Below are 25565 nucleotides of genomic sequence, written 5' to 3'. Positions count from 1 at the left end.
CTGGCAGCAGCTTGGTGTGGTACCTCAGTTCCCAGACCAGACCTAGGCCACAGCAATGAAAGCAGGAGTCCTACCCCTAGACCCCTGGGTAACTCCCATTTTGCCTAGTTTTTAATTGTTGTTTGTCTTTTTGCATTTCACTAATGTGTAATGATGTTGAGCATCTTTTCCTGCACTTTGGTTATTTTCTCTGGAGAAATGGATGTTGAAGTCTTCTCCCCATTTTTTTGGTTGCCCCCGTGACATATGGAAGTTTCCTGGCCAGGGATAAAATCTGAACTGCAGCTAAGACCTATGCCACAGCTGCAGTGATGCCAGATCCTTAACCAACTGTGCTACAGTGGGAACTCCTTTCTCCATCTTTTTTGTTTGTTTGTTTGTCTATTTGCTATTTCTTGGGCCGCTTCCGCGGCATATGGAGGTTCCCAGGCTAGGGGTCCAATCAGAGCTGTAGCCACTGGCCTAAGCCAGAGCCACAGCAACGCAGGATCCGAGCCGTGTCTGCAACCTACACCACAGCTCACGGCAACGCCGGATCGTTAACCCACTGAGCAAGGGCAGGGACCGAACCCGCAACCTCATGGTTCCTAGTCGGATTCGTTAACCACTGCGCCACGATGGGAACTCCTCCATCTTTTTTTACTTGGGTTGTTTGTGTTTGGTCACTGAGTTGTAGGAGCCCTCTATATTTCCTGGATACAAGATTATCAGATACACAATTTGCAAATATCTTCTCCCATTTTGTAGGTCATTTTTTCATTTTTTTCATATTTTTGATAATGTCTTTTGATGCACAAAAGTTTTAATTTTTTTTTTGTCTTTTGTCTTTATAGGGCCACACCTATAGCACATGGAGGTTCCCAGGCTGGGGGTCTAATCAGAGCTGTAGCCGCCGGCCTGCGCCAGAGCCACAGCAATGCCAGGACCGAGCCTCATCTGCGACCTACACCACAGCGCACAGCAACGCCAGATCCTTAACCCACTGAGAGAGGCCTGGGATCGAACCCGCAACCTCATGGTTCCTAGTCGGATTCATTTACGCTGTGCCATGACAGGAACTCCCAAAAGTTTTTAATTTTGATGAAATTCAGTTTATCGTGTTGTCTTCTGTCATGCTTGCTTTCGGTGTCATATCTAAGAAGTCACGGCCAGATTAAAGGTCATGAGGATTAATTTCTGTATTTTCTTCTGTGAGTTTTATAGATTTAGTGCTTACATTTAGCAAATTGCTCAGTGTGAGTTAATTTTTGTGTATGGTCTGAGATAAGGGTCCAGTTTCACTTATCTGTATCTGGATATCCGGGTGCCCCGGTGCTATTTGTTGAGAAGATGAATCTTTCCTCAATGAATGTTCTTGACATCCTTGTCAAATCAACTGAATAGAAACACAGATTTATTCTGGACTCTCAGGCCTCTCTCGCTGAGCTCTCTGTTTATTCTTATACCCGTACCACAGTGTCTTGATTACTGTGACTTCACAATAAGTTTTGAAATCAGGAAGTGTGAATCCTCCAACTTTGTTCTTCTTTTATAAGATTTTTCTGACGATTCAGCATTTGTTGAAATCCATATGTACTTTAGAAGGAGGAATAGTAGCTGAGAGTGAAGGAATGAATAAACAAGTTATGCAATGAAGGAAATCCAATATTACACTCACATATCAAAAGAGGCTCAGAGAGGAGCTCCCTTGGGGTGCAGCGGGTTAAGGATCCAGCGCTGTCACTGCAGTGGCTTGGGTTGCTACTGTGGCATGGATTTGATCCCTGGCCCAGAAACTTCCATGTGCTGTGAGCACGGCCAAAAAAAAAAAGGAAAGAAAGCTCAGAGAAAAAGATGAAACATCCCTTAGTTCTTAGTTCAGTTATACCAGATGTCTAAAGGTGAGGCCATATAATGCTGAGACCGCTTTTGCTTCTGGAATCTGACAAGACTGAGGAGAAGACTGCAAACTTGAGTGGCCTTGCTGTGGGAGATATTTTGATCCTAAAATATGAAGACAGGCTGAACTAATTACTCCTTTTTTTTTTTTTCTTTTTAGGGCCACATCTGCGACATGTGGAAGTTCCCAGGCTAGGAGTCAAATCGAAGCTGCAGCTGCCAACCTACACCACAGCTACAGCCATGCAGGATCTGAGCCTTGTCTGTGACCTACAGCCCAGCTCACGGCAACACCAGACCCTTAACCCACTGAGCGAGGCCAGGGATCAAACCTGCATCCTCATGGATACTAGTCAGATTCGTTTCCACTGATCCACAACAGGAGCGGCAAATTACTTTTATGTTTCACGCAACACCTACATAATGAGATATAGTAAAACACTGGAATTGTTGGTAAGAGTATAATATCAATAGTGATAGTCAAGTGGAGGAGTTCCTGTTAGGGCTCAGCAGGTTAAGAACCTGACTAGTATCCATGAGGTTGCAGCTTGGACCTCTGGCCTCTCTCAGTGGGTTAAGGGTCTGGCATTGCCGTGAGCTGGGGTGTAGGTCACAGACAAGGCTCAGATCCTGCGTGGCTGTGGCTGTGGTGTAGGCTGGCAGCTGTAGACCGATTTGACCCCTAGCCTGGGAACCTCCATATGCCGCGGGTGTGGCCCTAAAAAATAAAGAGAAAAAGAAAAAGAAAGAAAAAAACGTGTGGAAAAATACAAGCTTCCTATGCCTACCCCACACGGATTCCTCCAAATGCTAGGCATATTCATCTTGTTACTATTGCTCTTCCTGTTATATAAAGGCTACACCAAATTTACATGATCAGACAGCTGTGCTTGATTTGGCCATAAGGGATCCTCGGTGAAAAGCCAGGGAGCGGCTCATAATATAATAAATAACATATTTGATCATCTTCCTTTCAGTTGCAGGCACAGAGCTTCAAAACAAACAAACAAACAAACAAAAACCTTTGTGGAGTTCCCGTCGTGGCGCAGTGGTTAACGAATCCGACTAGGAACCATGAGGTTGCGGGTTCAGTCCCTGCCCTTGCTCAGTGGGTTAACGATCCGGTGTTGCTGTGAGCTGTGGTGTAGGCTGGTGGCTACAGCTCCGATTCAACCCCTAGCCTGGGAACATCCATATGCCAAGGGAGAGGCCCAAGAAATGGCAAAAAGGCCAAAAAAAAAAAACCAAAAAACAACAAAAAAAACCTTTGTAATTTCCTGAGCCATAAAAGTCTGTCTTGAGTTATGCTAATGATGTGACTTCTGGCAGGTTCCCTAGATAGCGTCAGGATGGAGGAGGCTGCTCACCAGAAACGAACAGCCATATAGATGGAAGGACCTGAGTTGACTTCGATCAAATGGTCTATGATTTAATTAATCTTGCCTACATCATGAAACCTCAACAAAAAACAATGAGACGTGAAACTCAGGGAGCTTCCTGGCTGGTGCACAGAGTGATGTGCTCAGAGGGTGTCACACCCTCGCGCCCCGGGAATAGGAGCTTCTGTACTCAGGACCCGTCCAGACCTCATGCTACATACCTCTTCATCTGACTGTTCATCTGTATCTTTTATAATTAAAAAGGGAATCATACGCAGAGTATTTTCTTGAGTTCTGTGAGTCCTTCTTGTGAATCATTGAACCTGTGAATTAGAGAACCAATCTGCAGCCACGTCAGACAGGACTACAAGTAGCCTGGGAATCCCACCTGTGGCTGGAATCTGAAATCAGGGTAATCTTGGGAGTTCCTGTCGTGGCTCAGCAGTAATGAACCTAATATCCATGAGGACACAGGTTCAATCCCTGTCCTTGCTCCGTGGGTTAAGGTCTGGCGTTGCTGTGAGCTGGGGTGTAGGTCGCAGACATGGCTTGGATCCTGAGTTACCATGGCTGGGGCGTAGGCTGGCAGCTGTAGCTCCGATTTGACTCCTAGCCTGGGAACTTCCATATGTTGCAGGTGCAGCCCTAAAAAGCAAAAGCAAAGAAAAATGAAATGAGGGTAGTCTTGTTGAGGATCTTGCATCTTTATTTTATTTTATTATTTATTTATTTTCTTTTCCAGCTGCACCCGCAGCCTATGGAAGTTCCTGGGCCAGGGACCAAATCCGAGCTGCTGCTGTGACCTATGCCACAGCTACAGCAACACAGGACCCTTAACCCACTGCACCAGAGTGGGGATCGAACCAGCACCTCCGCAGAGACCAGCTGGATCATTAGTCCACTGCACCGCAGGGGGAAACTCCAAGGACCTTGCCTTGCCTTTTTTAACCTGCAGGATCTAGCGCTAACTCCAGGTATTTAGTATCGGAATTGGACTGAAACACAGGACACCCCATTGGTGTCAGCGAATTGGTGTCGGATACAGTAAGTATGATGCTTGGACTTACTTATTCTGTAAGTCGTTCCATGAATCATGGAAGCTTTAGGAGTAGTAGGAACAGCTGGAAGTGTAGACAGCCAGTCCAAGGGAGGACCCTGGCGTTGGAAACTCGCGTCTGAAGTAAGGGCAGTCTTACGGCAACTGTGCTCTTACCTGTGAAATCTGGCCAAACTCTGGGTGCTTGGTGACCGAAGCAATTTCATCACTACATGGAACATTATTCAGTCATAGGAAGGAGAGAAGTACTGATGCATGCTGCAACATGGATAAACCTTGAAAACCAGCAAACAAACAAAAGCCAGTCACAAAAAGAACGAATGTTACATGAGTCCATTTATATGAAATGTTCAGAATAGGCAAATCTAGAGAAACAGAAAGTAGGTTAGTGGTTGTTTAAGGGCGAGGATGGGGTGGGGTTAAGGAGCTGATAGTAAAGGAAACCAAGTTTCTCTTTTCTTGTTTTTTTTTTTTTGTAGGGCTGCACTTGCGGCACAGGGAGGTTCCCAGGCTAGAGGTCAAATCGGAGCTGTAGCTGCCAGCCTACACCACAACCAGAGCCACACCAGAACCAAACTGAGTCTGCAACCTACACCATAGCTTCAGGGTAACGCCGGATCCTTATCCCATTGAGCAAGGCCAGGGATCAAACGTGTGTCCTCATGGATGCTAGTCAGAGTCATTAACTGCTGAGCCATGATGGGAACTCCATGGAAAACAAGTTTCTTTATAAGGTGGTGGAAATGTTCTAAAATTAACTGTGCATGGAGTTCCTGTCGTGGCTCAGTGGTTAATGAACCCGACTAGGAACCATGGGGTTGCGAGTTCAATCCCTGGCCTCGCTCAGTGGGTTAAGGATACGGCATTGCCGTGAGCTGTTGTGTAGGTCGCAGACGCGGCTTGGATCTGATGTGGCTGTGGCTGTGGTGTAGGCCCACAGCTATGGTTCCAATTTGACCCCTAGCCTGGGAACCTCCATGTGCTGCGGGTGTGGACCTGAAGAGACAAAAAAGACAAAAGAAAGAAAGAAAGAAAGAAAGAAAATTAACTGTGCTGATAGTTACAGATATCTGCAAAACTTACTAAAAATCACTGAAACATACACTTCAAATGGGTCTATTATGTGGTATATGAATTATATCTCAATAAAGTTGTCATTTTTAAAAGGGTGGTTATCTTTTATAAATACATGCTGGAAGAGCTATGGATGAAATATAAAGTGCTGGGAATGTGCTTTGAAAGAATCCACTAGGGGTGGAAAGGGGAACAGAAGAAATAAGGCTGGCGAGAAGTTGGTGATTGCTGATGCTGAGTGCTTGGAGGGTCATTAAACTATTCTCTGCGCAGTTATACATGTTTGACATTTTCCAAACATTTAAGAGGGAGAAAAAAAACCAAACCCATGCAGTATTCTGGGTCACTCAGAAAAGAGGGGACGGTCACCTCCTTTGAAAAGTTACTGTTTAGAGGCCCCGCCCAGAGCTCTCAGATCAGGGAGATGAATTATTAAAGGGAATCGGAGAGGCCCAGAAGCCATGGAGGATGGAGAGGCAGTGAGCCCCGGGGCTGCTTTGGGCCAGGCCAGCTCAGCCCCCTCAGCCCTCAGCGATAAGCCCCAGGCCAGGCTGACGGTGGTGGTGGAGGTAGAGCAAGGAAGAAGACTGGGTAAGGAGCCCCGGTGCATCATCTCAGAGGCAAAGCAGCTTGGGGCACAGGGGAGGGCGAGGCCGTCTCCCGTTGGGAAGCCGGAGCAAAGGTGGAGGCAGGACTCAGGTGTTCTGGGAGTTCAGTTTCCCCTATGAGCACTGATACGAAGTCCACCGTCTCAGGCCCCGAGGAGACCCGGTTCCCCATGCTCTTCCTGGAGGGGCCCGCGAGCATCCGCCTGCGTCAGCACGGGGCTCTGGAGATTCAGGTGGAGAGGGCTTGGGCTGGGCTGGGGTGGGGGTGAGTGCAGGAGAAGATGGGAGTGACACGGCTGACACCAGTCCTGCCCACAGGAACAAAGCGTCACCTTTGACAGAGTCCTGGGTTCTGATGCTGCTCAGGTAGGGGGCTCTGAGAGGGTGATGGGGGGGAGCACTCAGGACCCTTGATCCTGGAGTGCTGAGTGCTTCCTGAGCCCTTTGCCCTGGGACAGGGGCATGTGCCTGTGTCTTTCTCCAGGAGGCAGAGCAGGAGTTTCTTGCACGAGTCCAGTCCACGCTGGGCTTGGTGGGCAGAGGGTACAGTGTGGCCCTGCTGCTTCGGGGTCGGGACACAGAGGCACCCCAGCTTGTACCTCAAGTGAGTCCCAGAGGAGCCACCAGGCATCACTGTCATGAGCCTTAGGAGTTGCCCCTCCAGGAGCCCTTGAGAACTCGCCCTTCCCACCCAGCTAAGTGCCACTCCCCTAGGGCCCCCAGAGTGCTCTGTGTTCCATGCAGGATGTTGCCAGAGTCAATCCATGGAAGCTATTGAGAGGTCAGGGGAGTGGGAAGCTGGGGTCCACGAGGGTCGGGAGGGGCGGCGTGCGAAGATCAAATGTCCAGGGAAGTGTAATTGTCAGCTCTTCGTAATATAAATAATGATAATAAACTTGAAAGTTTTGTTTGGAGGCTTCATCAAAATGCTCCCCAAATCATGTGATTGCCTCAGAACCTTGTCAAGGGCAAACAGCAGATGTCACTGAAAATGTTTGCTCACTTGTCTGGCTCGCCGTGAACCATGAGGGCTAAGGGCTATTTCTGCCCTGGCCGCCAGGTCCATAGCACCTAGCACAGGGCCAGGCAGATTCTGGCCTCTTTGGAAGAACAGATTAGTCTTTCCTCAGTCCCCGCTGAACACTTTCTCCACTTCAGCTGCTGCAGATGCTGTTTGAGGAAGCTCTTCCGCTCAGGGGCTCTGATGCTGTGCTTAGTACTCTCAGCCTGGTGCAGGTGAGGCCTGGGGCGGGGAGGGGAGGCCTGGGGAGCCAAGGGCACGGGGAGGCTGCAAAAGGGCCCGAGGCTTGCAGGCAGCCTGAAGAGCCCGAGGCTAGCCCTACCCTGCTGCTCACCAGCTTGCCCTTCTGGGGTCTCCCTTTTCCTGCCTGAAATGGCTGGATTTGGGTGCCCTGCTTGGCCCATGGGTGCTCAGTGGGAGGATCATGTGAGCCAAGGGCTGGGGAAAGTTTCGGTTTGTAAAAGATGCTGTGCTTGTGTGATCCCAGCTCAGTCCTAGTGGGAGACCTCAGGACCTGCTCGCTCCAGGGACGGAGAACCTGGCGGTGCTGGACGTAGCCCCTCTGGGCTTGTGAGTGTCCAGAGCCCAAAAGGATCGCGGAGGGTGTTTGTCTTAAGGCAGGGCTGACACCACAAACCAAACCACTGGAGGCTTCTCCCCACTGCCACACAGGGAAGGGAAGCTCTGAGCAGGAGCTCATGCTTACGCAGCCTGGGTTTGCTCCCAGGACTCCCTCTCGCCACCTTTCCTATCCCATAGCTCTATCCCTCTCACTCCTCTCACCCCATCCACTTATATCTCTTCAACTCAGTTCTACCATCCTGGGTGATCTGAGGATCTCACTAAGCAGAACTTCAGTTTCTTCGTCTGTAAAATGGGAGCAATCCCAATGACCCTGTTTCCCTCGCTGGGCAAATGATAGGAGAAAAAACAAGATCATGAAATGAGAGGCTTTTAGGGGATATACGGAGCTTGGAGCCTTGCGGATGGTTCTAACAGGCTCTTGGGACTCCCATGGGCTCCCCACACAGAGATTGTGGGGGGCTGGACAGAACCCTTGTGCTTAGGAGCTGAGTTCAGCCTCCCCTTCCTCCAGGGTGGTGGAAAATGCCAGGGAAGTGGAGGTGTCTGACTCAAGAGCTGCCTCAGAGCTGTACCTGCAGGCTAAAGGTGGTGAGGGCAGGTGAGGACAGGAGGGCATGTGTCACCCTACCCTGACCCCCTAGCCATGCGGCCTGACCTTACACTCTTCTCCACAGGACCTGCTCTCTGCTCACTGTCACTATGTCTTGCCCAGCTCCTGACCCTCCTGAGGGGCCTGGGACTCAGGGCATGTGGCGAGGTGCCTTGCGGATCCTGCAGCTCCCGGGATCCCTGTAAGTCTGATGGAAAACTTCTACCAGCTTTGGGGAAGGGCTGGGGGTGGCGGACACATGGATGTAGAGGCCCAGGGCACATCAGAGTCACCTCCTTTCCTCTCCTCTGACATGCGGAAGGATTTGCTCCCTTTGGTAGTTTTTGTAAGGCCGGTCTACTAGCAACCAGCTCCCTCAAATTTTTTTTTTTTTTTTTTGGTCTTTTTGCCATTTCTTGGGCTGCTCCTGCGGCATATGGGAGGTTCCCAGGCTAGGGGTCGAATCGGAGCTGTAGCCACCAGCCTAAGCCAGAGCCACAGCAACGCAGGATCCGAGCCTCATCTGCAACCTACACCACAGCTCACAGCAACGCCGGATCGTTAACCCACTGAGCAAGGGCAGGGACCGAACCCGCAACCTCATGGTTCCTAGTCGGATTCGTTAACCCCTGCACCACGACGGGAACTCCCATCTCCCTCAATTTTTATCCACGAATATATTGCTCTCTCCTACATTTTGTGGCCATGCCCATAGCATGTAGAAACTCCTGGGCCAGGGATCGAACCCGAGACTTAGCAGTAACCCAAGTCACAGCAGTGAAAACACTAAATCCTTAACCACTAGGACACCTCTCCAACATTTTTGAAGCATAGTCTTGCCAGATATAGAAATCTTAGTTGAGGAGTTCCCATCGTGGCTCAGTGGTTAATGAATCCGACTAGGAACCATGAGGTTGCCAGTTCGATCCCTGCCCTTGCTCAGTGGGTTAACGATCCGGCATTGCTGTGAGCTGTGTTATAGGTCGCAGACCCCGAGTTGCTCTGGCTCTGGTGTAAAGGCCAGCAGCAACAGCTCCAATTAGACCCCTAGCCTGGGAACCTCCATATGCCGAGGGAGTGCCCAAGAAATGGGAAAAAGACAAAAAAAAGAAAAAAAAAGAAATCTTAGTTGAAAGGTTTTTTCCTTTCAACACTCTATTTTATCTCACTGCTTTCTGGCCTCCATAGTTCCTAATGAAAGATTTATTTTTAATCGTATTGAAGATCTCTTGTACATAACAAGCTGTTTCTCTGTTGTTTTCAAGATTCTTTCTTTTGTAGTTCCCACTGTGGCACAGCAGGTTCAGGATCTGGCATTTCCGCAGCCACGGTGTAGCTCACTGCTACGGCTTGGAGTTGATCCCTGGCCCGGGAACTTCCATAAACCGCATGTGCAGCCAGAACAAAACAAAACAAAACAAAAAAATATATATATACACTTTCTTTGACTTTGGTTTTTAAGTTTGATTATAATCTGTCTTGGTGTAGATCTCTTTGGATTTATCTTAGATTTGTTGAGCTTCTTGGATGTGTAGATTCATGTCCTTCATAAATTTGGAGGAATTTTTGAGCATTATTTCCTCAAATATTCTTTCTGCCCTTTTTCTATTCTTCCTCTGGGATTCCCATTATTTATACGTTCATACTCTTGATGGCAGCCCACAGGTCTCTTAGGCTCATTTTCCTTTATCCTTTTATTTATTTTTTTTCATTCTGCTCTTTATTTTATTTTTTTTTAATATTTTATTTTATTTATTTATTTTTTTTTGGCTTTTTGGCTTTTTGCTATTTCTTTGGGCCGCTCCCACAGCATATGGAGGTTCCCCAGCTAGGGGTCTAATCGGAGCTGTAGCCGCCAGTCTACGCCAGAGCCACAGCAATGCGGGATCCGAGCCATGTCTGCAACCTACACCACAGCTCACGGCAATGCCGGATCGTTAACCCACTGAGCAAGGGCAGGGACCGAACCCGAAAACTCATGGTTCCTAGTCGGATTCGTTAACCTCTGTGCCACGACGGGAACTCCTCATTCTGCTCTTTAGACTGGGTAATTTTATTTGACCTATCTTCAGGTTTGCTGAGATTCTTTCCCTGTTCTTGCTCAAATCTGCTCTAGTGAATTTTTTTTTTTTTGTCTTTTTTGTCTTTTCTAGGGCTGCACCCGTGGCATATGGAGGTTCCCAGGCTAGGGGTCTGATCTGAACTGCAGCTGCCAGCCTACTCCACAGCCACAGCAATGCCAGATCCTTAACCCACTGAGTGAGGCCAGGGATGGAGCCCACAACCTTGTGGTTCCTAGTCGGATTTGTTTCCACTGTGCCACGACGGGGACTCCTCTTTTTCTTTCTTTCTTTTTTTTTCTTTTTTGCTTTTTTAGGGCCACACCCATGGCATATGGAAGTTCCTAGGCTAGGGGTCGAATCAGAGCTGCAGCCACTGGCCTACAACACAGCCACAGCAACGTAGGGTCTGAGCGGCATCTGTGATCTATACCACAGCTCATGGCAATGCCAGATCCCGGACCCACGAGTGAAGCCAGGGATTGAACCCACACTCTCATGGATACTAGCTGGATTTGTTTCCATTGTACCATGATGGGAAATCCTGAGACATCGTTTCCTGATTAGTTTTCTGAACATATGTAAGACAGTTGATTTAGAGTCCTTGTCTAGTAAATCCAATTTATGCTTCCTCAGAGACAGTTTCTGTTAATTTTTTTGCTTTTTAGGGATGCATTGGTGGCATATGTAGGCTCCCAGTCTAGGGGTCCAACCAGAACTATAGCTGTCTACCTACACCACAGCCACAGCAATGCAGATCTGAGCCATATTTGTGACCTACACCACAGCTCATGGCAATGCTGGATCCTTAACCCAATGAGCGAGGCCAGGGATCAAACCCACAACCTCATGGTTCCTAGTCAGATTTGTTTCTGCTGTGCCACTATGGCAACTCCCAGTGTCTGTTAATTTTGTTTTGTTTTGCTTTTTTTTTTTTTTGTCTTTTCTTGGGCCGCTCCTGCGGCATGTGGAGGTTCCCAGGCTAGGGGTCTAATCGGAGCTGTAGCCCCCGGCCTACGCCAGAGCCACAGCAACGCAGGATCCGAGCCATGTCTGCAACCTACACCACAGCTCATGGCAACGCCGGATCGTAAACCCCTGAGCAAGGGCAGGGACCGAACCCGCAACCTCATGGTTCCTAGTCGGATTCGTTAACCACGGGAACTCCCGAGCCATATTTTCTTATTTGCATTCCTAATAGTTTTTTGTGGTTGGAAACAGGCCAATTTGAGTATTTTTTGTAAAGACTATATTCTTTATTGTGAGTAATATATTCTTTATATCTCAACTCTCCATTCCTTTTCCTTGGTGCTCTAACATTTGGACTATGATAATGTGGTAACTCTGAAAACTGGATCCTTCTCACTAGGGTTTGCCTTGTTGTCTGCTGTGGGCATCAGCCATCTACTTTCTTAGTTACTTTTCCAAACAATGTTTACATATATTGTATTAGTCACTGAAGTCTTCATTCTACTATCTCAGAATGACCTGACATAGGATTCCTTAATCTCCTGGAATGCCCCCGCCCCCCCAAAAAAAAAATAAAGAAAAGAGAATAGAAAGATGAGGAAGAGGAGAGGAAGAGGGAAGGGGAGGAGGAGAAGGGGAGGAGGAAAAGGGAAAAAGGGGAAGGAAGAAAGAAAAACAGAAATACATTCTCCAGGTTTCTACAGATTGGTTCCATGTTGCATCACCCCTTCTGTAATTATCCAGGCTATTTACAACACTGCCTGAGCCTTACTTCCTGCTTGCTCTGAGTCCCAAGTCAGCCAGTGATGAAAGCCTGTGGTCTCAGGTCTTTTCTGAGCATGCATCCTGCCCTGGACAGGCGTGTGGCTTTCTTGGTTCCCTAATACATGTGGGAGCTTTTCAAAACCCTTGGCGTCCCCAAATTTCACTCCCAAACTTTTCCTCCCAGTCTTTCCCTGTGGCTGTTGTTTGCCCCAACTGTTATTTTTGCCTGTTCTTTCATCTCTCTGTGGTTTGGGGGACTGTCCTCTGGCATAGCTCCTCTGTCCTGAGCGAGTTCCAAGATAAATGAAATAAAGGGAAGTCCCTTTTGTCAGTCCTTTGTGGGAAACCCCAGACAGTCAAAACAGACAAACACAATGTCTTAGGAACGAGAGCTTCTCTGTTCCCTTCAGAACCAGGTACATTCCACCCCCACCCCGACTCCAGAAATGTGGGCTGTGCTGGGGAGAAGGACAGGCCAGGATAAGTTAAAAACATCATCAGGGGCTCTTACCATATTTAAGTTGCCTTTCTCCTGGTTAAACATTCACTTGATTTCTGTAACCTTTGACTATTCCCAGAGTTCAAGTAAGGTTGATTCCAACCACTTTTTGCTCAATATTTCCAGAGAGTGACAGATCCCCAGAGTTTCCTACTTTGCAATTTCAGTTGATGTCACTTTGCTTTGCCATTTTAAAATAGCAGGGGAGGAGTTCCCGTCGTGGCTCAGTGGTTAATGAATCCGACTAGGAGCCATGAGGTTGAGGGTTCCATCCCTGGCCTTGCTCAGTGGGTTAAGGATCCGGCATTGCCATGAGCTGTGGTGTAGGTTGCAGACGCAGCTTGGATCCCGAGTTGCTGTGGCTCTGGTGTAGGCTGGCAGCTACAGCTCCGATTCAACCCCTAGCCTGGGAACCTCCATATGCCGTGAAAGCAGCCCAAGAAATGGCAAAAAGACAAAACAAACATACAAACAAATAAAATAAAATAGCAGGGGACAATCTGCCATTGGGTTGTATTCTTATTATTGAGATGTAAGAGCTCTTTATATATTCTGGGTATAAGTAACCCTGTCAGATATATAATTAATTCTTTTTTTTTACTATAAGAATGTATTATTTGTGTAATTTATTTACTTATTTATTTCGCCTTTTGTCCTTTTAGGGCCACACACGCGGCATATGGAGCTTCCCAGGCTAGGGGTCTAATCAGAGCCATAGCTGCCGGCCTACGCCAGAGCCACAGCAATGTGGGATCCGAGGCATGTCTGCGACCTACACCACAGTTCATGGCAACACCGGATCCTTAACCCACTGAGCCAGGCCAGGGATCAAACCCACAACCTCATGGCTCCTAGTTGGATTCGTTAACCACTGAGCCACGACGGGAACTCCCTATTTGTGTAATTTAAAAAATAATAAAATAAAGATCTGCGCAAGGTGGCTGGTCTGTCTGGTGGTGCAGAAGCGACTGGAAAGAGTCAGCGTTTCCATCAGAGTGTGATTTGGGCCAGTTTCTTTCTCCAACCACTAGTGGACATCTGCTTTCCCCTCGCCCCCCTCTGGCAGAGACTGCCCCCTGCTGCAGGTGCTTGCAGGTGCCGTTGTTGGGGAGAAGATGGAGGGCTCCCTGCCCTGGATTGTCCTATGGCTCCTGGAAGGAAACAACTACAGCAGTCTTCTTCTTCGCCTGGACCCTCAAGGTGGCCTGGGGAGGGTGTGGGGCTCTTTGGGAAGCTCTAGGATCTGGCCTTAGGCCTCCCCCACTTCTCATTCGTCCAGCTGCAGCCCTAGCCCTCGTGAGCCCAGAGAGAGCCTGACCCTCTGGGCGGGCCAGGATTCAGAAAGGTCCTGGAGAGCCTGGGCTGCCAAAGCCTGGAGAGGCAGGGCCAATAGTAAGAGCAGCCCCTCACCCTTTCAGAGGCCTTCAACAGTTTACCAAGCTTTTTTTTTTTTTTTTTTTTTTGGCTTTTTAGGGCTGCACCCGAGGCACATGGAAGTTCCCAAGCTAGGAGGACAATCAGAGCTGTGGCTGCTGGCCTACACCACAGCCACAACAATGCTGGATCTGAGCCTCGTCTGTGACCTACACCGCAGCTCACGGCCAAGCTGGATCCTTAACCCACTGAGTGAGGCCAGGGATCAAAACTGCATCCTCGGAGTTCCCATCATGGCGCAGTGGTTAACGAATCTGACTAGGAACCATGAGGTTGCAGGTTTGATCCCTGGCCTTGCTCAGTGGGTTAAGAATCCAGCATTGCCGTGAGCTGTGGTGTAGGTTGCAGACACAGCTTGGATCCCGAGTTGCTGCGGCTGTGGTGGAGGCTGGCAGCTATAGCTCCTATTAGACACCTAGCCTGGAAATCTCCATATGCCTTGGGTGCGGCCCTAAAAAGACAAAAAACAAACAAAAACAAACAAAGCCAAAAAAAACCACAAACTGCGTCCTCATGTATACTAGTCAGATACAGGAACTCCCTACCAAGCATTTTTCACTGACTGATAGCTGTGACTCTTACCACAACCCCATGAGGCAGACGGAATTTATGGGGATGGGAGGCAGGTTTCACTCATAGACGCGGAAAGAGAGGGTGCTTGCCTGTTTTCACACACCCGTTAAAGATGAGGCATCTTTGAAGTGACATGATGTCAGAGATTGGGGGGCGGTCAAGTGCAGGGAAAAGATCGAACAAGAACACTCACGAGCTGATAACCGCTGAGGCTGGGTGATAAGCAGACGGGTTTCCTATCCTCTGAATCCGTGTGAAGTTTGTAATTAGTAAAGGAGTGCAGAAAACGGTCTGGCCCTCTGACCGACCACAAAAGGAGCAGACACACATTCATTGAGCCAACACAGTCCCAGACCTCACCCCGTGCCAGGCCCTGTGGAATGAGGAAGATTAAGTTGGGGCCGTTCGCACTCTCGTGGACAAAGCAGGAAGGGAAAGAAGTGTGTTTGTGTACAGGCCAGTCTGGGAGAGGGATTCGGGTCCCAGGCTCTAGTGTCAGACGGAACTGGGCTTGAGTTTCAGTGCTGCCACTCACCAGCAGGTCGCCCGGCCTCTGCGAGCTTCAGCGGTCTCCTCTGGAAAAGGCGGAGGGAGGCAGGGGACGTGAGCGCCGCTGTCTCGCAGGAGTGCTGCGTGAGGAAGAAGAGGCCACCCGTGAAGAGCCTGGGCACACACACTACCATCAGGCACATGTAAAGGCCTGACGGGCGTTCGCTATTTTTATGTGCAGGGCTATTTATTAATGCACAGGTCAAGCGCCCCGGAGTTCAGAGGAAGGAGGCATTCATTCTGGGGCTTCCCTTACTAGGTGGCAACCTGAGCTTGCTCCAGGCTGCTCTCTTGGGGGCGGCAGGAAGGAGGATGCAGGTGAAACAGGTGAGGCCCACCCTGTGGGATGCAGGAGAAGAGGCCCGGGCCCGCCGCGCTGCCCTCAAGAGCTTACGTTCGGGTCTCCTTGGGGACACCCTGACAGAAGGTGGGCTCAGCCAGCTGGGCAGAGCTCTGCGGGAGTTGCGGGTGAGCAAGGTGAACCCTGGAGGTGCCTGGGCCCGCGATGGCCAGAGCCCACCTTGAACCCTCTCTCCATAGGTGGTAAAAGCCTGGAGCCGGCGCTCAGGAAGCCGGATGCTCAACGTGGTTGAAGCTGAGGCTGCAGGGCTCCCAGAACCCCAGGTGGGTCTTCCCATTCAACCTCTTGGGGGCCCCACTGATGTCTGCCTTCTTCTCCTCTGTTTACAGGGCACTGTGAGGAGGCCCTTCCTTCCTCCCTTAATTAATTAATCCATTAATTGTTTTGGCCAAGCCCATGGCATGCAGAAGTTCCCAGGCCAAGGATCAAACCCGCATCATAGCAGCACCTGAGCCAAAGCAGTGACAACGCAGTATCCCTAACCGCTCGGCCACCAGGGAACTCCCATGTATTAGCTTAATGGTTCCCAACATTTACTGACCACTGACTATGTGCCAGGCACAGTGTCACACAGGCCCTGGTATATCCCGTCCTCCTGGGGCATACAGTCCTCTGGAGAGAAGCAGTGACATCGTAACCAGTGCTCTGAAGGGCTCTGTGCCGGCGTCTAAGTTAGTCTCGGCCAGAAAGGGAAGGAAGATTCGTGGAGGACACTGAAACCTGGAGGAAGTGGCGGCGAGCAAAGGTGAACAAAGGACATTCCATCAGAGACAGTAAGAGGCAAAGCCTCAGAGGTAAGGGAGTGCTCAGCGGGATCGCGAGCCACTCAGTTTGCTGCAGTGCAGTTTGAGGAAGGGAGTCAGGAGAGTCAAGCAGGGTCCTGGTCATACCGGGCTCTGTAAATCTCCGCAGATGTTTGGACTTTGTCTTGAAAGTCAAGGGGAAGCCACAGGAGTATTTTAAGCAGGGAGGACAACACTGTTCCCACTTCTCAGGTGAGCAAGCGGAAGCTCAGAGAAGTGATCTGAGGATCCCAGGGTCACTGGGAAAATCAAAGGCAGCAGAGGCACCAGCACGTCCAAGTCCCTAGACTCAGTAGGGCGCTCTTTCCTCCCCTTGCGGTGGCCTCTCTTGTGCAGAAGGGGGCGCAGTCTTCCGTGATTTGATGGAGGGTGGCTGGAAGCCTGCTCGTCCAGTTTCTCCTGGTCTTTCCCTTTTCATAATTACTTATGCTTTGTATTTACAGCCCTGGGCCTTGGGAATTAGCCCAGTAAATGCCCCTTTTTTTTTTTTTTATTTTTAGGGCTGCTCCTGTGGCATATGGAGGTTCCCAGGCTAGGGGTCTAATAGGAGCTATAGCTGCCAGCCTACACCACAGCCACAGCAATGCCAGATCCAAGCTGTGTCTGCGACCTATACCACAGCTCATGGCAATGCCGGATCCTCAACCCGCTGAGTGAGGCCAGGGGTCAAACCCACAACCTCATGGTTCCTAATTGGATTCGTTTCTGCTGAGCCACAAGGGGAACTCTAAACACCCATTTACTGAGTGGAGCTGGCCACTGTTCGAGCTTTGGGTGCCTTATCCCATTTCATGCTCTCTGCAATTTCTATCAGCTCCATTTTCTGGGTGAGATAATTGGAGACTCAAAAGACTGACCGCCTGCCTGAGGTCATACAGCTGAGAAAAGGACGGGCTGGGCCCTGACCTGTTGGATTTCAAAACCCATGAGTGGAGTTCCCGTAGTGGCGCAGTGGTTAACGAATCCGACTAGGAACCATGAGGTTGCAGGTTCGGTCCCTGCCCTTGCTCAGTGGGTTAACGATCGGTGTTGCTGTGAGCTGTGGTGTAGGTTGCAGACACAACTCGGATCCCGAGTTGCTGTGGCTCTGGCGTAGGCAGCAGCTACAGCTCCGATTAAACCCCTAGCCTGGGAACCTCCATATGCCTCGGAAGTGGCCCAAAGAAACCCACCCCCCCCCCCCAAAAAAAAAAAAACAACCCCATGCGGTCCTGGGAGGACAGGTTTGGAATTCTCAGTCCTAACATATTCTCAGCAGGTGACAGATTCAACAGCAAGCGTCAGCCCAGGCCTCCAGGGGGGAGCTGGGTCTTTTCTCCTTTCGTGTGCTCAACTGCATTTCCCTCCAGTGGCGGGAGGAACAGCATCTGTAGGACCTGGGCTCCAGCAAATGCATCCTCTCGGGGACTCTGAGGAACAGGTAGTACCTCCTGTGCCCCCAGAACAACTGGAAGCTCTTGGGAGAGTACAGAGTTGCGGCCCAGATAACGTCCCCTGCTCCCCTTGGCTAACATCAGGGAGAGCGATGGCGCTGCGAGTAAAGGCCCCGAAGGGCTGCTGGATCCCTAAGGAACGGGTGTGGGAAGGGGCTGTTTTCCTACCGGGCTGGATGTGGGGCATGGGATCCCCAGGGCCTCCATGCCATCCATTGGCAGAATCAACACCTCTCCTCTTCCCCCACGGCCTCTGAGTCTCTGTCCAGCCCAGCGAGTGTGGATGTAATTCTAGGAGCAGCCCCAGTAATGAGGCTCTTTGGAAAAATTGGGCCCTGTGTCCCAAGGCTGTGTACACACACGGGCTCCTGGCTGATGCTATCAGGCCCAGCAGGCCCCAGACGTGCCCCTGCAGTTCTTCCTGGCTCAGGCCCGGAGGCAGAGACTGAGAGAACAGCACCGAATTTGGGTCCAAGAGGAACTGAAGCATTTGGAACAAGAGGAAGAGGTGGTGGCTGGTGGTCGAGTCAAAGGCCTGGCGGCAGGAGGAGAGGTGAGTAGGGCGCTTGAGGCGCCTTCTCATACGTCCAAGCATTGTGCTGGGGGCTGGGATCCAGCTGCAGTCACAGCAGATTGGGCCACACCGTCTCCCGTGGCCCTCACAGCTTTGCAGGGGATAGATGAGGCAATTCTCAGTGCTAAGCGCAGTGAACGGAGGAGCGAGTGGCTTGTGCGAATATAGAGGTGTACCTGCCCCAGGCTAGAGTGGATCAGAGAAGATGACGTCCAAGATGGGACTTAGAAGACAAATTGGCCAGAGGAATTCACTAGACTCACAAGGGCAGTCTGCGCTCATTACAGAGGCACTCGGTAAACATAACTTGTTTAAACAAGAAACAAAATTTGTGTGCACAAAAGAGAGAGGGAGAGAGGGAGGGAGAGAGAGGGAGGAAAAAAAAAAAGAAAAGAAGGCAAGAAAAGAATAGAGTTCCTTGATGGCTTAGCGGATTAAGGATCCGGGTTGTCACTGCTATGGCACGGGTTCAGTCCCTGGCCTGGGAACTGCTTGCCATGGGCACAGCAAAAAAAAAAAAAAATTTGTGTGCATGAAGGTGGGGTAGGGGTGGGTGGGAGGCATGTCCTGAGAAGAGCATTCCATGTGAGCACAAGGTCAAAGGCAAGCAATGGCAGAACAGGTGCTGAGTTTTGTGTATTGTCCACCTGGCTGGAGCCTGGCAGGTGCAGGGTCGGAGGCAAGGCTAAAGAGGACTGTGTGTGCCACGCCTGTAGATTTGGACTTTACCCCAAGGAGGAGAGTAAACTGTTGAAAGGCACCTATCATCTCAGTCCCCTTGCTCACTAGCCATGTGAATTTGGGCAAGTGAGGTCACGTCTCTGATCCACTGTTTCCAAATGTGTAAAACTGCAACTACCTCAAAGGCTGTCGTTAGATAAAATGAGACAGTAAAATAAAGCATGCCGGACGGAGCCCGGCATGCAGATCGCATGCAACCAAGAGTATGTGTTATCACTCAAGGCCTCCAAGGAGCAGCAGAGATGGCACCGGGAGCAGTCAGTGCTGAGACTCCAGCTGGAGGCCCTCCAGGCAGAACGGGACACTGCGGAGCAGGACCTGGTGGCCCTCTATGACCTGCACGTACAGGCTGCCCGAGCTCAGACGTGCCACGTGCTGCAGGTCAGTGGGGACAGAGGGCACGCCTAGACCTGGTTCCAAGGCTGGTTGACTGGCAGGAATCTCTGAATCTGGGCACAGGTATTCCGCGCCTGGCGGGGGCTGTGGGAGGAGCAGGTCACGGCTGCAGAGCATCACTACCGCAGCCTGCTGGCTGGCGTCCTGCAAGAAACCATCGACCTGGCCACACAGAACCAGGAGCTCCAAGCCCAGAACCAGCAGCTTCAACAGAGCAGGCTGCGAGCAGTCAAGCTGGAGGAGAAATCTGCTGATCAGGAATCCTTCGGGGGCAGTGTCCTCCCTCCTCAGTCTTAAAAGTTCTGGAAGGGACAGGAAGTTGGGACACAACAGCCAAGCAACCTTCCTTATGGACAATCAATACCACACTCATCAGGTCTCATTCCGCTGAGTCCCTAATAGCCCTTATTTGATTCAGCCTTCTCCACCACCCCACACAGTAGGAGGTACAATTTGGTCCCCTTTTCAGAGATAAGCCAACCAAAGCTAGAAGAGGTTAAGGAACTATTTAAGGACAGTAAGCCAGTAAGTGACAGAGCCAGAATCCACACTCACGCCTGGTGGGCTAGATACGGTACCACACTGTGGACAATACTGGTTTGCAAGTTGAAATGTGCATTGGTCTCACCTAGGGAGCTTGCTGGAGAGGAAAAAAAGAAAGAAAAAAAAAGCAAAAAAAAAAAAAGACTCCCAAACCCCACTCCCTAAGATTCTGCTTCAACAGGTTCAACAGGTCTGGGACTTTTTTTGTTTGTTCTTTTTAGGGCCGCACCAGTGGCAACCAGTGGGAATGGAGGATCCCAGACTAGGGGTTCAATCAGAGCTGCAGCTGTCGGCCTACACCACAGCCACAGCAACACAGGATCCGAGCCTCATCTGTGACCTATACCACAGGTCACAGCAACCCTGGATCCTTAACCTACTGAGCAAGGCCAGGGATCGAAGCTGCATCCTCATGGATGCTAGTCAGATTGGTTTCCACTGAGCCACGACAGGAACTCCTGGGACATATATATATATATATTTTAACAAGCTTACTAAGTAGTCTACGGCGGGAGCAGGGCTGACAGCCCACTGGTCACAAGCAGGGATGACAGGCAAGAGTATGTGAGGGATCCAGAGATGAGAACCAAAACCACTCTGAGTCCCGAGTTCTCTAGCCTTCGGTTTACAGCTTGTCGTGCTGGCCAGCACCTTCCATTCCCAAGACTCCTTCCAAATTCTCCAGGGCCCAAGTTTTGTGCTTTGGAGAAATCTCCAAAGCTCTGTGACATTATCTTCTCGGCTCCACGGAATCCTCAAAGGAAATAATGCTGCTGGCAACAGCTGGGAGAAAACAGCCTTTTCTCTGTTTCTTTTGTTTTGTTTTTGTCTTTTTAGGGCCATACCTGCGGCATATGGAGGTTCCCAGGCTAGTGGTCAAATTGGACCTGCAGCTGCCGGCCTATGCCACAGCCACGCCAGACCCAAGCCGCATCTTTGACCTACACCACAGCTCACAGCAATGTCGGATCCTTAACCCACTGGGTGAGGCCAGGGATAAAACCTGTGTCTTCACGGACACTAGTTAGATTTGTTTCTGCTGAGCCAGAACGGGAATGCCTCTCAGTTTCTAAGCCACCTCAGGATCAGGATACTCAGGGGAAAGAAGTTAAGTTTGAGAGGAGCTATGCAACTCAAAAGACTCGGGACAACCACGGCCGACTGTAGGACCACCGAGACCCCAGAGCACTTTATTAAGACCTTATTGCTTACACAGTTAGACGCTGATTGAGAGACACAAGTGTCCCTGTGCCTGGTCCCAGGTCGCTCTGTGCAGAGCTTCCCCAGGCTGGTAGGAGCTGGGCCTCTGCTAGGAAGGGGCAGGACCCAGAGTGAGTATGGTACCTCTTAGGAGCTGGACAGGGGCAGTGGGTTTGCGAGGGCCCTTGGGGTGAGCAGAGAGATCAGGAGTGTAGCCTTAAGCCAGGGCCCAGGGGCAACATTCCCTGAGATGAGTCAAGCCCCAGTCCTCTCTGAGGTTTCCAGAACAAAGGCCAGGGGTGGAGAGAGCAGAGGGCCTATCTCCAGGTGCTGCTGGAGCTTTGGGAGCACGGCCGAGTGGCCTGGGGGACGGGTGCGCAGCCTGCGGCAAGTGGCTCTGCTACCTGACAGTGGGGGACGAGTGTCCGCTCAGGGCAGACAGCACCAGGCCGGCACCAGGCCTGGGGGCACTGGGTCTGCTGGGGCGACTCCACTCTAAGCAACTGCCTCCTGCGGGCTGAGGTGGGGCACCTCCCCCACCGGGGATGGTGACGTTCTCGGGCCTGGGCACGGAGGCGCACCTGATTCCTTAGTCTGGAGACCTTGCAGGGGTGTGAGAGTTTCCTTAACCGAACCCAGCCTTTAAGTCTCCAGGGTGAACCTTCATCCACCCACCTGCAGAGCCGAATGTGGCTGCTCTCGCCTCCCCAGCTCTTCCCACAAGGCACTTGTTACAGGGCTGCTGAGGGGAGGCGCCCGTCGGCGGGTCAGGAGGGAGGCTGGAGGCGGTCTGGGGCTAGCGGCTGCCGTAATACAGGTGCACAGCCAGGCCAATGAGCAGCGCGGCCAGGAAGAAGGCGGCCGTGAGCTGCAGGCGCAGCAGGGCGGCCGAGAGCACGGCGTTGACCACCAGCGAGCAGGACACGACGAAGAGGCGCGTGATGCTGCTGCCGTGCTTCATGACAGCCGACATGAGCAGTCCATTTAGGGCCTGGCTCAGCACCACGAGCGCTGCCCACCCCGAGAAGCCCTCCAGGAGGCCTGGGCCAGGGCCGCCGCCTGCATGCAGGCCCAGGTTCAGGAGCACACCGAACGTGTAGAGGAAGAGGTTCTGAAGCGCCAGGGGCAGCCGCTGCCGCTTGAGGAGCAGCTCCGTGTACACGGAGGACAAGCCGGAGATGAGGCAGTACAGGAGGAGGAGCAGCAGGCCCGGTGCGGTGACGTGCAGGGGCACGGGGCCTGAGGCAGCCGTGGAAGGGGACTCAGGAAGGGGGCTCCCAGGGTCCCGGAGGCCGCCAGCCGCATAGCAGGCTCCCGCTGCCATCAGCAGCAGCAGGGCCAAGCCCTGGCGTGCAGAGAGGCGGCGGCGGAGGCAGAGGCAGTAGAAGAGCGCTGTGCTGCCGATCTTGAGGTTGCTCAGCACCTGGTAGGTGCTGGGATCCATGTAGTGCTGGAGGTGGATCACCAAGTTGTTGTTGGCGCCGTAGAGCAGGGCTGACAGTGCGAAGGGGGCCGCCTGGCGCCAGGGTGGGGTCCTCTGGGGCCAGGCCTGCCAGCCCACCAGGAGGGAGAGGGCGCACAGGAGCAGCTTGGTCAGTTCAGTCAGCAGCACGGCCGAGGAGGGCCGGAAGGGCACGCGGCCATCCACATGGCACAGTGCCAGCAACGGGGCATGGGCACCGTACATGGCAGTGGACAGGAGCAGCATCAGGGTCCAGCGTGCTTGCCCAGGGCGGCCCAGGCCTGGCAAACCCCCGTCCTCTACACTCATGCCCAATGAGACCCTTGGGGGCTGAGGAGCTAGCAAGGGGACGCTGGGGATTGTGACATGGTTGGGGAGAGTCAAGTTTCCGAGCTGGCTCCCAGGAAAGAGGAGCTGTGGCACATGGCCAGAGAGAATACTGAGAATCGGAGTCAGCTGCAGCCTCCACAGCGAAGGCTAGAAGAGGAAAGGGCCATTGGCCCTAGAAGCCACCGCCTTGGGGCCAGTCCCATGGGGTTAAGGAGGGAAGGAGTCCAGGGTGCTGGCTGAGGAGCCACTGTCCAGCCTCTGCAGGAAGGGAAGCAAGGATGAAGGTGGGAGAGGTAGAGACAGCAAATGGGTGACAGCTGGGGGGCCAGATACGGCCTCTGGCCCCGGCTGCCCCTCCTGCCTCCCCCATGGGATCTGGAGCTAGTTGGGCCCCTTGCGCAGCGACCGAAGATAGTCCCTCACGGTTTTCTCTACATTGGGCACGGCATACGTCTGAGCTGCATATATGCCAGTGCAGGTGCCCACGGCAAAGCCCAGTACTGCTGAGGCCCTCAGCTTGGCCACCACATAGCCCGCCAGGAAGCCCTTGAGGAATGGGGAGGACAGGAGCGAGCCATCCTGTGGAAGCAAATGCAGGAGAAAACTCAGCCGGGCTCTTCCTTTCTCTACGCGACAGCTACTGCCGCTGGCCTCCGCTCCTCCCACCACTGGCTCCTCCTTACTCTGAAAAGCTGTAGTATGCTCTCCAGAGATTTTTTTCCCCCGAGGTTCTGGAGGCAGAAAAAGAACCTAGGAGTCATGATCACACAATGCCAGAACCCCGAGGTTAGAAGGCTCTAACTGGAGTTCCCACTGTGGCATAGTGGAAACGAATCCGACTAGGAACCATGAGGTTGCAGGTTCAATCCCTGGCCTTCATTCAGTCGGTTAAGGATCAGGCGTTGCCGAGAGCTGTGGCATGGGCTGCACACTCGGCTTGTACCTGGCGTTGCTGTGACTGTGGTGTAGGTCGGTGGCTGTAGCTCCAATTGGACCCCTAGCCTGGGAACCTCCATGTGCTATGGGTGCAGCCCTAAAAAGACAAAAAAAAAAAAAAAGACTCTAACCACAGAATCCTATTGAGAGAGAACTCTGACCCCTGCCTGCTTCTCCACTCTCATTTCCCAGCATGCTCTCCCTCTGCTGCAGCCAAACCCAACTGCTTTCACCTCTCATGTTCATCATGAGACCTTGTACCACAGGGCTTTGCCTGCATTGTTTCATCTACCTGAAATGTTTCTTTTTCCCTCTTCGCCCGGTTAACCAATGTATAAGATCCCAGTTCAAACACCATTTTCCCCAGACACTGGTTCTTGGGGTCACAGAGACGAGGCCCTCAACTACCAACCATTTGCTGAATAAATCCCTACCACCCATTCAAAAGCATGTTGGGGAATGAAGCCTAAGAGGGGGCTAGGGAGCAGGTGCAGCTTTACCTGGCTTACACCACTACTGACTTCGTCTTCCACACGCTGCTGCAAGTGCTCCAGCTGGTTCTTGAGAAATGCCAGATCCTTAAGTTTGGGAAGAGAATCCTAGGAGAAAAAAGAGGCTGGCTCTAGAAGGCTGACCCAGCTCTGTACCTGGCTCAAATCTATCAGAGGCTAGGGGTGAGGGGAGTGAGCCTGAGAAATGTCTTCCTGTAAAATCTTCCGGAGATGACAAGGGTAAAGGAAGAAAGGCACTGAAAGATAAAAAAGACTTCACTCGGGGGCCAGGCAGGGGGATGAGAGACGGAATCTGCACGGGGAACGAAGAGCAACGCTTACAGAAATTCTATATGCCAAGCAGTGTATGGGGGAGGCAGGAAGGACAACTAGGGAACCTTCAATTAGGTTTATCAGGCAAGTACTAACGATTAGAAGCTACTCGAAAGTGTGGCGGGTCTGTCTGTCTACTGTGTCCCAAGGCCTAACCCAGGGACTGCAAGTACTTAGGAAACGTGGAGGGGGTGCTGAACTTGCGGATTAATGGCGAGTAATGGGCTGGGGCAGTTCCCTGGACAATTTGGGGGTAAACGTGATTTCCGCCTAGGCCTCTCCCCTTTTCCCCTCAAAATCATCCCAAACTGAATGTGTGACTGGATGAGCTGGGGGTGGGGGTAGGGAGGGAAGGGCTTGTTTGCAGTAATGTGGGTAAATGCACTGAGTGATTTTGGTCGCACCAAAGTATGAAATCAGTGTTTGCTTACGGGCTGTTCTATAATGCGGAGATGAGTGTGTGGACTGGAAGCTTCCTGTCTCTGGAAGGGAAAAATTTCGGGGGCTGGGGAACCGAGCGGGGTGAGGGGCGTGTGCAGGGAACTAAGGGCCGTGATGGTTCGTTCTAGGGAGACACCTGAGTCGCGCACGGCTCTGCCGCTCCACTCCCCACTTCAGGCAGTCGGAGGGGTAAAAGTTCGCCCCCAGGAGAAACAAGGGCCACCCCCACCCAGGAGCCGCTCCAATTGCCCCCTCTCCCCAAGACTAAAAAGTTATGAGGCCCATCCCCGATTGCTGATAACCCTCACACTCACCTTGTCATCCGCCATCTTCCCCGCCGAGCTGGCTGCGCAGGCGCAGCACCGCCTCCCTCCTGGCAGGTGCTACCGCCATCTTTACTCAGGGCGGAGGCACTTCCGGGGCACTTTTTGAAAGGGTGGAGGCGCTTTCCTGGCGGTCTTTGGGCGGATGCTCGCACGTG

At 51.7% G+C, this 25565-nt stretch overlaps 2 protein-coding genes across 4 annotated transcripts; both read right to left on the bottom strand.

Annotated features, from left to right (window-relative positions):
• Positions 1-1160: 1160 nt before the first annotated feature.
• Positions 1161-25550, bottom strand: LOC125126424 (SLC35A4 upstream open reading frame protein). 3 transcript variants are annotated; one of them, XR_007134628.1, is made up of 6 exons: positions 25399-25550; positions 24320-24418; positions 15027-15120; positions 4471-4589; positions 3479-3580; positions 1161-1596 (listed from the first exon to the last, which is right to left on the bottom strand). XR_007134628.1 is itself a non-coding variant. In XM_047778826.1 (3 exons), the coding sequence occupies exons 1-3, from the start codon at positions 25411-25413 to the stop codon at positions 23265-23267; spliced, it is 312 nt and encodes a 103-aa protein (XP_047634782.1). In that variant the 5' UTR covers positions 25414-25541. The 3 variants fall into 3 exon arrangements, 1 of the variants encoding a protein (XP_047634782.1); XR_007134627.1 differs by lacking the exon at positions 3479-3580; XM_047778826.1 differs by lacking the exons at positions 1161-1596; positions 3479-3580; positions 4471-4589; positions 15027-15120 and adding an exon at positions 23265-23462 and having other exon boundaries at positions 25399-25541.
• SLC35A4 (solute carrier family 35 member A4) lies at positions 21048-22911 on the bottom strand. The gene has a single exon (XM_047778824.1). It carries the CDS (start codon positions 22860-22862, stop codon positions 21888-21890), a length of 975 nt encoding a protein of 324 aa, XP_047634780.1. The 5' UTR covers positions 22863-22911; the 3' UTR covers positions 21048-21887.
• Positions 25551-25565: the final 15 nt, after the last annotated feature.

Source organism: Phacochoerus africanus, chromosome 4 (genome assembly GCF_016906955.1).
Source record: "Phacochoerus africanus isolate WHEZ1 chromosome 4, ROS_Pafr_v1, whole genome shotgun sequence".
Lineage (NCBI taxonomy): Eukaryota > Metazoa > Chordata > Mammalia > Artiodactyla > Suidae > Phacochoerus > Phacochoerus africanus.
This window is presented reverse-complemented; position numbering and strand designations above follow the sequence as displayed.